General features: G+C 36.2%; 3 protein-coding genes across 7 annotated transcripts; 2 read left to right on the top strand and 1 right to left on the bottom strand.

Annotated features, from left to right (window-relative positions):
* The first annotated feature begins 2370 nt into the window (after positions 1-2370).
* LOC149661386 (uncharacterized) lies at positions 2371-4908 on the top strand. The gene is made up of 6 exons (XM_089843864.1): positions 2371-3201; positions 3309-3992; positions 4065-4135; positions 4359-4454; positions 4551-4673; positions 4741-4908. Exons 2-6 carry the CDS (start codon positions 3845-3847, stop codon positions 4783-4785), a joined length of 483 nt encoding a protein of 160 aa, XP_089699990.1. The 5' UTR covers positions 2371-3201; positions 3309-3844; the 3' UTR covers positions 4786-4908.
* A 749-nt stretch (positions 4909-5657) lies between these two features.
* LOC149661385 (uncharacterized) lies at positions 5658-7895 on the top strand. Its single transcript, XM_089842893.1, has 6 exons — positions 5658-6067; positions 6222-6292; positions 6418-6507; positions 6574-6690; positions 6759-6821; positions 7758-7895. The coding sequence occupies exons 1-6, from the start codon at positions 5929-5931 to the stop codon at positions 7806-7808; spliced, it is 531 nt and encodes a 176-aa protein (XP_089699019.1). The 5' UTR covers positions 5658-5928; the 3' UTR covers positions 7809-7895.
* LOC149661384 (uncharacterized) lies at positions 7720-11508 on the bottom strand. 5 transcript variants are annotated; one of them, XM_089842889.1, is made up of 11 exons: positions 11357-11508; positions 11166-11286; positions 11000-11094; positions 10824-10945; positions 10338-10521; positions 10123-10225; positions 9333-9569; positions 9172-9254; positions 8495-8554; positions 8225-8350; positions 7720-8155 (listed from the first exon to the last, which is right to left on the bottom strand). In XM_089842889.1, exons 1-11 carry the CDS (start codon positions 11375-11377, stop codon positions 8084-8086), a joined length of 1224 nt encoding a protein of 407 aa, XP_089699015.1. In that variant the 5' UTR covers positions 11378-11508; the 3' UTR covers positions 7720-8083. The 5 variants fall into 5 exon arrangements, with proteins under 5 accessions (XP_089699015.1, XP_089699017.1, XP_089699014.1 ...); XM_089842891.1 differs by having other exon boundaries at positions 8240-8350; XM_089842888.1 differs by having other exon boundaries at positions 8225-8354; positions 8496-8554.
* Positions 11509-11961: the final 453 nt, after the last annotated feature.

Raw genomic sequence — 11961 nt, 5'->3', positions numbered from 1 at the left:
ATCATCCATGGTAAGATATTGATAGGTTCTGTCCACGCTCCTAAAACTTATGTAAATTTACGATCCGAGTTAGTTCCGGACAAAAAGGGAATCCATGGTTATTTATTACCTTCAAGAAGAGACCAAACGCGGTGTTTACATTCGAGAAAGACCTATACCTCTATTACAGTTTCGAGCTTAATCCTAAATGTATCTATTAACGAGGAGCGATTATTCATTCCAAAACCATTAACGAACTAACAAAGTCTCGTGCATGGGGGGAAGGAAACAAAGGCTTAAGAATAGAAGTTTCAAGGAATAATCCCGCGTAAATATATTTTCGCGCGTGAAAAACGAGAATTAGATCCTAATGACCAAGCATGCCCTTAACGATACCGTAACGAAAAACCCCAGGAATATAGGTACGCGTGTTTCATCAAAACCCTTATAGGCGAGCCAGATATCGTGTTAAATTAAAAGGAAGTACCCATGATCGATGTCAAAAAAAAATCGTAAATAAAATTAATAAATAATTTTTTAAAAATAATTAAATCACGATTAAATATTAAATAGCAATTACACTAATTTCATCAAGTTAAAAGATTATACATGAATTTTGAATCGTCGTAATGATTAAACATCTGCTTAAAGCCGGTTATGTTGAAGAATATGTTATGACTTTTCTATGGGTGTTATTAAAATGCACATAAATTATATTTTGCATTGAAGCAACTTTCATCTTTGTCACATGCTCGTAAAAAGAACCATTTTTCCGGTTTTTCTCCTCGTTTTGGAAACTCGGCGATTAGCTTAATTTCTCGGCAAGCTAAAAACTGACAAAACTTTGGGATCTGGGTCAATCCGGGGAATTTGCGAGTAGAAAAATTATGAAAGAGGACAACGCACCGTAGTTTAACCCTTCCAGAATGCATAACAATATTTTAAGAAATAAAATCCCAATTTTTCCAGCTGATTTCGTCTTCAGAACATGGTCCCTTAACTTTTGTCTACGTATCGGCTTACCGCGTCGACGACTAAAAAGGGAGGCGATGGCGATTCATCAAGGACTCCTTTTACCCCTTTCTCACTCTTGTCCCATAAATGGATGCGTAAGCATTTTTCTTTACCCACTATGATTAGCGTAGCCTGAATGGGAAAACGCGCCTTTTTCCCATTATATTCACGAAAACTAAGTTTTCCTAATTGCGAATTACTTTTTCAATAATAAATCGTAATTCTGATTTTTTGGGCTAATTGCGCGGAGCCTTCTCTAATCAAATTAATACCGACCAATCATAATCGTTAGATTAAATTACAAAAAGCGGGATTGAATAATTACCGTAGAAAATATTAAATACAATTACAAAAATTCCGTTTTACGCTAATTACCAGCGGTAATGACAAGATTAGCTGACTTCACGGAAGAACCAACTTATTTTTAAAAAAATAAATAAGTTCTATAAATGAGATTCATGGAAAACCATTGAGTTTGCGATAGGAGTAGATCTACTTCTTCTCGTTCTAACGATACTAAATACTTGGGGTTACAACAATCAGGACCCAAGTAACTAAGGGTTAAACATGGGTTTTTGGTATGGAATTTTGAAGGTTGTATAAGATATTGGGCTACTTGTAAAGAAAGGGCAAAAAGGTAAAACCGTCTTTCTCTTACTGACGTACTCATTATGGAGTATGAAATAGACAATTACCCATCCCAGGTTTAAAAGTGTCGCTGTTTTAATGATTACTTATGGGTAATTATTTACCGTAGAACCCTTAACTACGTAGCAATTATAAAAAGGGTTAAAATAAGGCTATTATGCCACATCTCAGGTCATTATACCTAAAGTTCTTTTCGCCTCGATTCACCCCAAAACATGAGGTAAATTGGACCATTTAGGGAAATTCTAAAACGGTTAAAGGCAACTCTGTAAATCTTTGGCTAACTACCAGTTGCGGAGGAAACTCCACTGCAAGGCAGAAAACGGAGAGTAACAAAATTAAAGGAAGATGTAACAGCGAAAGGAAAGAGAAACAGAGAGCGAGAGAGAGAGAAAGAGAGGTCGACTTTTGAGATTCGTTTCTCAAAGATACCCTAGGGTCAGATTAGCCGGCGTCGGGAGCTCACCTGAGATTACCTCCAATTAGAAAAAGTAATTAAAAGTTTCCTTTTCAACCCACCTCGCTATAATTATGAACTAAATCTCTAAATTACATTTCGAAAGCAAAGTCTCAGAGAAAAAAGTATAGGCATTAAGAGAGAATAGTCGCCTTAAAGGACAAGTATCCTACGTTAAAAATCAACCTATTTGTTTTGAACTTAAGTAGTAAGACTTAGTGTCTAGACTTTTGCTGCAGAATTCTTCCATTTTGAAAGAGTGGGGTGTAAAACAATTTTTTGATGGTCAAGTAATTAACTATTGTGTCTGTCCGGTTGGGGTAGATAGTGCTTCCCTGGGGTGAGATAAGGAGGGAAAACACGGAAGTGGGCTGGACATACCAATGGCGGACGGCGCGGTTTACAACGTCACCTCTTGACACTTTTCCTTGACGAAGTAAACGGAAAATATAAATATATCGTGCTAAATAAGAGCTCCCCGCGTCCGAGGATGCAGTATTAACTCCAGAGAAATGCTTTGAAAAGTAACCCTGTAACCTTTTCAGCGTTATCCAATAACGTATTCTTAAATTAATGGGAAAAGACTGCGAAAAGACGAAGAATGCTACGAAAGAAGCTCGAAGAACGAATTGAAGCTGTAAGAATGGAATGAGAAAAGCTCGTTTAGAGAGAACCTCGTTCGCTAAACTCCATTAACGCCTGGAATTAAAACAGAAGAGAGAGAGAAAGAAAGAATTGAAGTCCACACGAGAGCTAGAACTGAAATATGATGTCAAAATAATATAAAATATTTTCCAGGGCGTACAAGTAATTTAGTTGCACCCTTTTCTGTTTTGAGTTATACAGGATAGTGACTTATAATCTTTAAGATTTTTTGGATGGCGTGTGGACTAGAGTATACAAAGCCTCAAATTGATATCCAGAAAGAAAGCCTTGCGGTTATTTCTCAGTGCGTTTTACAATAGGAAGGATGCTAGCGTTACTAGGCCTATTATTCATTTGGAAGTTCGTTGCCGGGATTAAAATGCTAAGCCTAATTAGAGAATGAACCAATTCTTCTTAACGCGAAAGGCTAGCGTCTTTCTCATTTCGCTTTTCTCGAGGTCGGCCGCGAAATTACCATTTAAATAATGATTCTCATTTCACGCCTTCTTAGACAAATATATTTTACGACTATTTATTTCACCATGGCCCATTCTATATTCTACAGAATATTCTGTATGTTAAATCAAGGCTGCGACAGAATGTTCAGACTGAAATTCTTCGCCTATTTTTCGCTGACCTTTTACGACCAAAGTTTGTTAAAAGTATATTTTTAAGAATACAATTTTTATAAAACAACTCCAAGTTATGTTTTGAAGCGTCTTTACTGTAATGTGAGCGGATTTCAGGTAATACGGTTCAATCTAAGGGACATTTCTTGAAACTATTTGGAAATCGCCCGAAAATAAGCGTTAAAATTTATCCCTTCAAAGAAATAAAGTGAAACCTTATTTTCCTCACTCTGACTAAACACATGTCAGAAAAATGAAAGTACTGGTATATAAACTACCGAATACGTAGCTAGGTTTCCCGAGAGTCACGTGATAATTACACCAATGAAACTTTAGGAAGGGAGAAGGGAAACTAGAGAATTCAGAACGTTGAGTAAAATATTAAATCGAACGAAACAGTCTAAAACAAAAGCCGACTAGTTAACATTATCACCATCTCGCAGCCTAAGAGTTTAATTCCGCTTAGAAAAAAATGTGGTACCAAATGAAACTGACCCCCATCATCTGCTTAGTCATGGTGGCTACTTCTTGCCAAGCTTTAGATATTCTAAACGAAATGAAAACTGCGAGAGATAATTCCCTGGACAAACTGATGAAGCAAGCTAAAATTTATTCGTGCAGTTAAGTCAATTTTGAGAAAATTAATCTAACTTTCATCCCAAACTTACTAATGATTATATTTTTCTTCACAGTGGTGGCGGATTTGAAGACCCTGAGGAAGGAAGGAACCTTAGCTTGCGTTGGAAAATTGATTCCATCAATTGTAAACTTATTTATATTTTAATATTCATATATTATATATATAGCTTGAAACAACCTAGATTACGCTTAGGCATATGTGTTGTTTTCGAGCGATTCCAAACGTTCTTAACAATTATTTTCGTTAACTGCCCTAACTAGAAGTCGAGCGATTAGAACCAGAAAGACATAAGTTTAGACCTTAATTCCATAAAGACTTCTAAATAATTTTTGGCTCTATATTTCAGATGGAAAACGTGGCGCAAGACTGTTTCGGAGACGACACTGTTCCCTTGGTTGACAGAGCCGAAACTTTCTGCAAAGCTAGTGATTATAGCGTTCAGGTTTGTTAAATAAATTGTTAGCTTAATAAATTAACTACCACGCTGTTTTAATCCACAAAAAAAGTAAAAATAATATCGGTTTAATCTACTTTCCAGGACGCATTGGAGAAAGCCACATGCGCCACTCAAAGACTGACCCAAATGCAATACAACGAATTGAATTTGGCAGCCAGTCAAAACGGACAATTTGATATTAAAACGTTCCTGGACGACGTTAATGTAACTTAAAAATTTAACTATTATTTCCTGGGTCGTTTAATTAATCTGGTTAAATTATATTTTCTAGCAATGCTATACGTCACTTCAAATCCAGCAGAGTTTCACCGATTAAGAAGGAGCAATGAAAATTAAATTTGAAAAGGTTTTAAATAAAAGAATATATCATACGAAGCATACTATATCGTGTAATAACGTTGTAGAAATTATTTTGATGTTTTATATTATGAATAAAGTTATCAATTCTATTAAAGACTACAATCTTATCTATATTTAGAAGGGGGCGGGTGATGGCTCATTGGGGAAAATGAAAACTGTTAAAATCAAGTTTTCATTAAAGTTTGGTGGGGTCCTAAGTGCAATTAGCTTTCTCAGAACAACGAGCTAATTAGTTCCCGTTTCGTAGCGTAAAATTCCTATTCTTTCGAAATCAAATCTTTAGATTCTCATAAAACAGAATCGAACTTAGTGAAATAGACTTTGAAATTAATTGAAAATAGCATATTATTACTAATTATAAGATAGTTTTGAAATTAAACTAAGTATAGCATCTCTGAACAGCCTGCTTTGGGATGTTTTCCCAACCTGTTAATAACAAGGGGTCGAAGTTCAGGGTTATAACCTTGGTGAACATTGAAATGATCGTGCTATTGCTTTATGTCGTATCATAAATCCCTTCCAAGGTTGATTGCCATCAAAATAGATTTCATGTGACAAGAGAAGTAGATTATTTTATAATATAAAAAAAAACACAGAAATTATTCAAGCTTATAACTTCGTCTGAAAGTTGAAGTTCTAGAGAAACATAACTAAAAATAGAAAGAGAAGAAGTTCGAGTCTTACGGATCTATTTTAGAAAGTGGTATCTAAATTAGAGATACCTGAAGCGGGAATAATTACAATAAAGTTTAATATACTTCTGATATTCCCAGAATTCGTTTTCTCGATATTTTTCAGTATTAGTTGGTACACGTAGTATATTGTTTTTGCGAAACCCCCAAGGCTCAGTTTTACGTGTAGCTACGGTTAAAATAAATTCCATATAGTTGCAAAGCGAACATTTAACAGGTGGTAAAAACTAAATGAAGTTCCATTGGCAAAACGGGGAAAAACAACACGCATCTAGCCTCGTGATACCACATCACGCTGCAGTCTAGTTATTTCCCCGTACATAATCTAACCAACCTAGCTCAGTAGAACTTCAGTCCTACGTATAAAAGGTTCAATTGAATTAAATAAAGAGTTTTAGGGTAAAACAATGGCATCGGTTACTTTACTGGCGGTTTGCTTTGTTTCTATCTTGGGAAACGTTTTGTCTTACGATTTACAAAGTTTGGCAAATCCATTTTACGAGGCATTTCAGGAAGCCAATAACGCTATCAACAGTTACGATTGTGGTAAGTTCAACCTATTTACCTTCCCTTTAAAATAATTAAATCAGCTAGCTTAAATTTTGGAAGATATTGATTTAAAGTCAATACGCAAGCTCAAATTATGTAATGAATAAACAGCGCTTTAAAGTCAATCCTCTACCTCTTGAAATAATTTCAGCTGAAGAAACTTTTAACTCTGAATTTATGAAAAGAATCTACGACTGTATTGGCAAAGAAGTGCCACAAGTGGTACGTATAGAGGGATAAATTTACGAATGCATTTATCAAAAGAATATTATCGTTTCTCTTTGGAATTTTTGAAAGACAAAACGATATTGGGTGAAACTAATAATGAAATATTATTCCAATTTCAGTCTGAAGGTTTAATCGACTGTTTCGACAACCAATCTCTAACTAACGCAATTAGAAACTTTTGTGGAAAATTTTCCCAACTCCCATATGACGTATTTATAATCAACTCCTTCGTTAACTTGTAAGGTCGTATAATAATCTTATGATCCATTTTATAGCAATTAAGTTTGAAAGCCGCTTGTCTGCGACAAAATGAACTTAGAATCGAATACAATATCCAAGCTATGAAAACTTTGAACAAAACTTTCGAAACGCCATACAGCATCTATTACGAGGTAACACATAGCTTAGCTTGAACATTAATAATAATATATTATCTAATTTTAATCTACTCTCGGAACAGTCTTGTTTGGCTAACACCATGAAGCGCGAAGGAGTTTCAGGGGAAATTCAATTTAGCAACAAGGTAAGTTTCTTACCAAGGAAAAGCACGCGGTAACATGGCCGGATTAAGGGGGGGGGGCGAGGGGGCACTGGCCCACCGGGCTCAAGTCTTGTTGGGGGCGTATAGGGAGCTAACAGTTCTGACCCTGAAACGTCTGGAGTTTCATCCCCCCTAACGGTTGTAAACGCGCAAAAATGCCAACCAGAGAGGGGCTGCGTGACGTCAGACTATCTCTTTCCCCTAACCAGTTGTTAGCTCCCTATTGAGTTAAACCTTTCCCCCTTAGCAACATTTGCTGTTCCTTTTTTTTTCAACTTAAGGGGGCGCACATTATCTCGGCCCCCGGGTACAAAATTGCTTAATCCGGTCCCGCGCGGTAAACTATAAACGTGCGTCATGCAATCGTTTTAAGGTTATTTCGTACAAAACGTTAAGCTTGCCACTTACTAAGTTAATCTGTGATAGTTCCTCCGTCCTTGTGATGAATTTATGTCCTTGAGGTTAAAATATTAGTCCACCCATGGTGAATGCGTTATCCCTCCATAATCTTTCTTCGATACTTTTCGATTGAGATATTAACTGGACTCTTGACCCTAATTCTCAATCCCCTAAAATAAGAGATATTTATCTCATTCATCAGTTTTTTTAAGTTATTTTCTTGAAGTTAAAAATAAAACAATTCCGTGACACGACACCATAACCACGGGCCTTTTATTAAAAATCGCTACCTTTGACCTCGACCACTTTCAAAGAACCTCATTGGCTCGTGCAGCCAAGAACAACCTTTACACTGCCACGCGGTCATTAATTGTTAGCAATTAATCAGTCACCATGGAGAAATATTAAAGGAGACGCTTTTAATTCAACTTTCATTCTAACTCCCATGAAATTTCTTCTCCAACACAAAAAAACACAAAGATTTTTTATAAAATATTATTTTTTATTCAATTATTCCAGCTTCAAGTTTTGGATAACAAGAATGTCCCTTCAATGTACCATAGATACTAAGACCACTGAAAACTAATGAGAGCGGAGCGGGACATAAACCTTTTTATAAACATTGTTTAATATGAAGAAATAAATGTACATGATAACATAAAAAGAAATATAATTATAAAGAAATAAACAAAATTAAAACCAGAAATTCTTCCTTCATTTTATTGAACTGGGGGTTAAAAAGTAAATTTATTTTGACCTTTGACCTGTCCTAAATGGCTAAACTCTTTATACAACTTAATTTGAGATCTGTTAGGCAATCATATTATGGTTTTGTTTTATTTTATTTAGTAATATCGTTGATTGGGTTGATTTGGATATGACATCCTTGCAACACCAGATTGTGGAACAAAGGAACCCTTCAGGAGAAAATTGAGGCTTACTCGTTCGTTAAAGTTGGGATAAATTTAAGTAAGAATTAGGCCTACAATGTGGTTTCTTACATGGGGATGAGATTGGGAAGGTTGACCAGCGGTAGGGGGAGCTGTCTGAAAATGTTGAGGAGTTGAGACTGGTGGTCTAACCGGATATCCAGTTATTATACTCCCAGATGGCTGCAAAAACGTTACAATTACATAATTTAATTTTCAGACTAGGAGGATTGAAACCATTTACACCAGGAGGTCAGGCTACATGGTGGACAAAATGCAGTACCAAGTAGCCTCACCTCCTGGTGTAAAAGGTATCAACCCTCCTACCTTTGAGGATTGTTGCTGTATTTGAATCATTGATTGACCACGAATTGGAACAACAGAACCCTAAAATAAATAATGAAACATGAGAGTTGAAAAAGAACCCTCCTGAAGAAATAACCTTTAAAGGGAGGGTGAAGAGGAAAATCAAGTGATTTTTTATCGATTCTTCTACTAATTACTACAAGACCAGTCTGCATAGTGAAACATTCAGGAAATACCAACTCCGAATGATTTTAAAATTATTTCAAATTAGGTTCAGATTTTAAGGATAATTTTAAACAAGGACCTCCGACCAATCGCGTAACGCCCTGCCTTTTTATTAACAAAATTCTCATGGCACGCATGCTCCGTGTTGAATGAAATTTATCACGAGATTTAATAAAATTAGGCGCGCGACATGACAATCGTGGCGCGAGACATGGAGCGTGCCACGAGAATTTTGTTAACTGGAAGGCAGGGCGTTACGCGATTGGTCGGCAGTCCTTGTTTAAAATTATCCTTACTTAAAATCTGAACCTAATTTGAATTTTAAAATTATTCGGAGTTGGTATTTCCTGGTGTAAATGTTTCACTATGCAGACTGGTCTTATAATTAGTGGAAGAATCGATAAAAAATCACTTGATTTTCTACTTCACCCTCCCTTTAAAAAGGGAAAATATAGTGAACCAATTGAAAATACCTGTTGAACATAATATTTTTCATCAGGAAATCTAGCTGCTTCTTGTTTCGCTTGTTCAATTTGTTGTAAACTATTTACAAAATCTGTCATAGTAAAAACAAACATGTTTTTCTGTTCGTTCGTTCATTCGTTTGTTTACGATAGCAATCAACATCACTAACTTTGCTGTTGAATATGAGATAAATGATATCCTGGATGAGGAGGCATGTGTTTACTAGAAACAGTTTGTTCGGAACTGCCACCAAATTGTGAGGCAAACTGTGGGTAATTAGAGGCAGTTGTCGGAGGAGGTGGTGGAGGAGCACCTCCTGAAGAGTTGACCACTGGACTTACTGTCATTTGAACACCTCCTTGACCAGGGTGGGGGTAAAATTGGTTTGTAGTATATAAACCAGATTCTAAATAATACAGAGAAGGAGAGAGAGAAAAAAAACGATAAAGTTGTTAGTTACAAATGACCTCTGACCCCAAATTGAATAAATATGAATGATACTGTCATGGATGAAGAATGCGCGTGAGGAAATTTGTTTTCACTCTACAGGATAGGCAACTCCCTATCTCGAGCGACAGCTTATTCTGTATATACTCTGTGACAACATCGGTTGTCAGCACGCGCAAAGCTAGGTCTCTATGTAACCTAGCCTTGCGCGTGCTGACAAGAGACAAAAAACTTCAGGATCTTCAGGATTTAAAATCGTTTAAAATATCCTGAAGTTTTTTGTCCCTTGTCAGCACGTACAAAGCTACGTTACATAGAGACCTAGCTTTGCGCGTGCTGACAACCGATGTTGTAACAGAGTATATACAGAATATTCTGTCACTCGAGATAGGGAGTTGCCTATCCTGTAGAGTGAAAACAAATTTCCTCACGCGCATTCTTCATCCATGGTTGTTTGTTACAAATGACCCCTGACCCCAAATTCAAGAATAAATGTATGAATGATACTGTACTTTGATTGAAGGGAGCAGCTATATGCGTTTTAAAATTAAAGTTTTGATGATACGCAGCATGAGGTGGAGGTGGAGAAGGACTTCTTGGGCGTTTCATAGCTCCCTATTTAACAATTTATTTGAATAAAACTAATTAATTAATTAATTAAAGATATTATTCAATAAATAAATTAATTAATAATAAAAAAAGAGATGTCATGCAAACCAATCCATACACTTAATAAAATCAAGTAATCACTTTCACATACAGGGGGAATCAAACTTTGGGGAGGAGGAATTCCTTTATAAAGAATTGGGGCTCTGTTTAAGATGTGTTGACCCTGAGCTGGCATGTACAAAGATGGAACGCCCAAATTCATTCCATGAGGAACGTAGCTGTGAGAAACTGCAACCATTTCACTAGAAACATGAAATTATTATTTTAAATGGTTTATATATATAATATATTGGTGAAAAAATATTATAGTATAGACCATTCCTGTAAGTACTTGTAGAGAAACAAACGTGCAGGGGCGGAGAGGTGTCTTCCGACTCGCTAAGAGGCAACGCCAGATGGAGCCACAGTTCACTAAACGCGGGAGGCTAGGCAAGTCGCTCTGCCTCTAGCGGTGCTTCTCAAAACACCTCTAGCCCCTGTTAAGTTCTCTTCAGCCATGTCAATAATGGAATGGTCTATTGGCACTCAAAATTAATATTATTACCTGGCTTCTTTAACTTGAGCACGCCTGCGAGTTTCATCTTCGTTCAGTACTTTCTTGAGCTGCAGAAATAACTGATGTTTTTCCTCTTTAAGTTCAGCCAATTTACGCTCAAATCTAGATATCTTTAATTTAGGAGCATTAATAAACTAAATTTTCACGAAATATTAACGACATACTTGATCTTTAATTTCCTCTAGAGTCATTGCATCTTGTTTCCGTTTAATTTCTTGTTCCCTACGAAGTCTTTCTATGGCTGCATCAGCTTCTTGCTCTATAAATAAGGTTTTAAGGATAAAATTATTGCGTTTTTATATGGAATAAGGCAATTTTTGATATAATTACCTTGTTTTTTCTTTTCTCGCTGTTTCATTATATGCATTTTCATTGCACTCCACATCTCAATACTCATTTTTGGGCGTTCAATCATAGCGGGTGCCGCATCTGGTGGCTCCTTGTTTTTAGCCTTAATCAATGTTATTTAAAAAAAATTAGGCTTAAATATAGTTTAATTAATTAATTAATTAAATTCAAACCTGAGTTTCTCGGTTAACCATTTTCAAATTCAAAATGAACTTGTTGTCTTGTTGTCTTAATAGAAAAGTAGCGACGGCGGGCCTTGGCGAAGAAGAGGTTCCACTTCGTAAGCAGTCGACGAATCGAGTCTAGTGAAGGGCCGGAAATAAGCACGGGACACTGGACATTGTCCAATAAAATTTCAAAATGTCAGATAATTTTTTTAGAAAAACTAAGGGGGTTACTAAACATTTTTCCGATAGCTTGACTATGAAGATGCGACAGTATTTTTGCACACTCCAGTGGACAATGTCCTATAAATTTTCCAGTCAAAGGGGGGAGGGGAGCAGTGTGGGAAATAAGGATTTTTTTAAAACTGGACCTGTGGCCAGTAGAGCCTAGGTATTTTAATTAAAAAACTGGCCACGGTGCCACCTACCACTTTTAGCCTCAAAAATCAGGCTTTCGTAATTTATGGCCAAATTATTTATTCTGGACAATATTTGCTAGGGCGTAGGCTTAGTAGGTTAGATTTTATAGGTATGGGTATTTAAAAATATTGGAGTCTTAAATTAAGAACTATAAGTCTTTATTGAGTAATGCTAAATTAAAAAATTCGGCCCGT

Source organism: Phalangium opilio, unplaced genomic scaffold, assembly GCF_054372755.1.
Source record: "Phalangium opilio isolate 3A_F unplaced genomic scaffold, DU_Popi_V2 ptg000070l_1, whole genome shotgun sequence".
Lineage (NCBI taxonomy): Eukaryota > Metazoa > Arthropoda > Arachnida > Opiliones > Phalangiidae > Phalangium > Phalangium opilio.
The sequence above is the reverse complement of the archived record's forward strand: the minus strand, read 5'-3'. Positions and strand labels throughout refer to the sequence as shown.

Coding starts and splice junctions, on each gene's coding strand:
- LOC149661386 (XM_089843864.1), top strand. CDS start 3,845: ATGTGGTACCAAATGAAACTGACCCCCATCATCTGCTTAGTCATGGTG. Junction 4,136..4,358: donor GAAAATTGATTCCATCAATT/GTAAACTTATTT, acceptor TCTATATTTCAG/ATGGAAAACGTGGCGCAAGA. Junction 4,455..4,550: donor CTAGTGATTATAGCGTTCAG/GTTTGTTAAATA, acceptor TCTACTTTCCAG/GACGCATTGGAGAAAGCCAC.
- LOC149661385 (XM_089842893.1), top strand. CDS start 5,929: ATGGCATCGGTTACTTTACTGGCGGTTTGCTTTGTTTCTATCTTGGGA. Junction 6,293..6,417: donor GCAAAGAAGTGCCACAAGTG/GTACGTATAGAG, acceptor TTCCAATTTCAG/TCTGAAGGTTTAATCGACTG. Junction 6,691..6,758: donor CATACAGCATCTATTACGAG/GTAACACATAGC, acceptor CTCTCGGAACAG/TCTTGTTTGGCTAACACCAT.
- LOC149661384 (XM_089842888.1), bottom strand. CDS start 11,377: ATGGTTAACCGAGAAACTCAG. Junction 8,555..9,171: donor AAAAATATTATGTTCAACAG/GTATTTTCAATT, acceptor TATTTATTTTAG/GGTTCTGTTGTTCCAATTCG. Junction 8,355..8,495: donor ATACAGCAACAATCCTCAAA/GGTAGGAGGGTT, acceptor TGTAACGTTTTT/GCAGCCATCTGGGAGTATAA.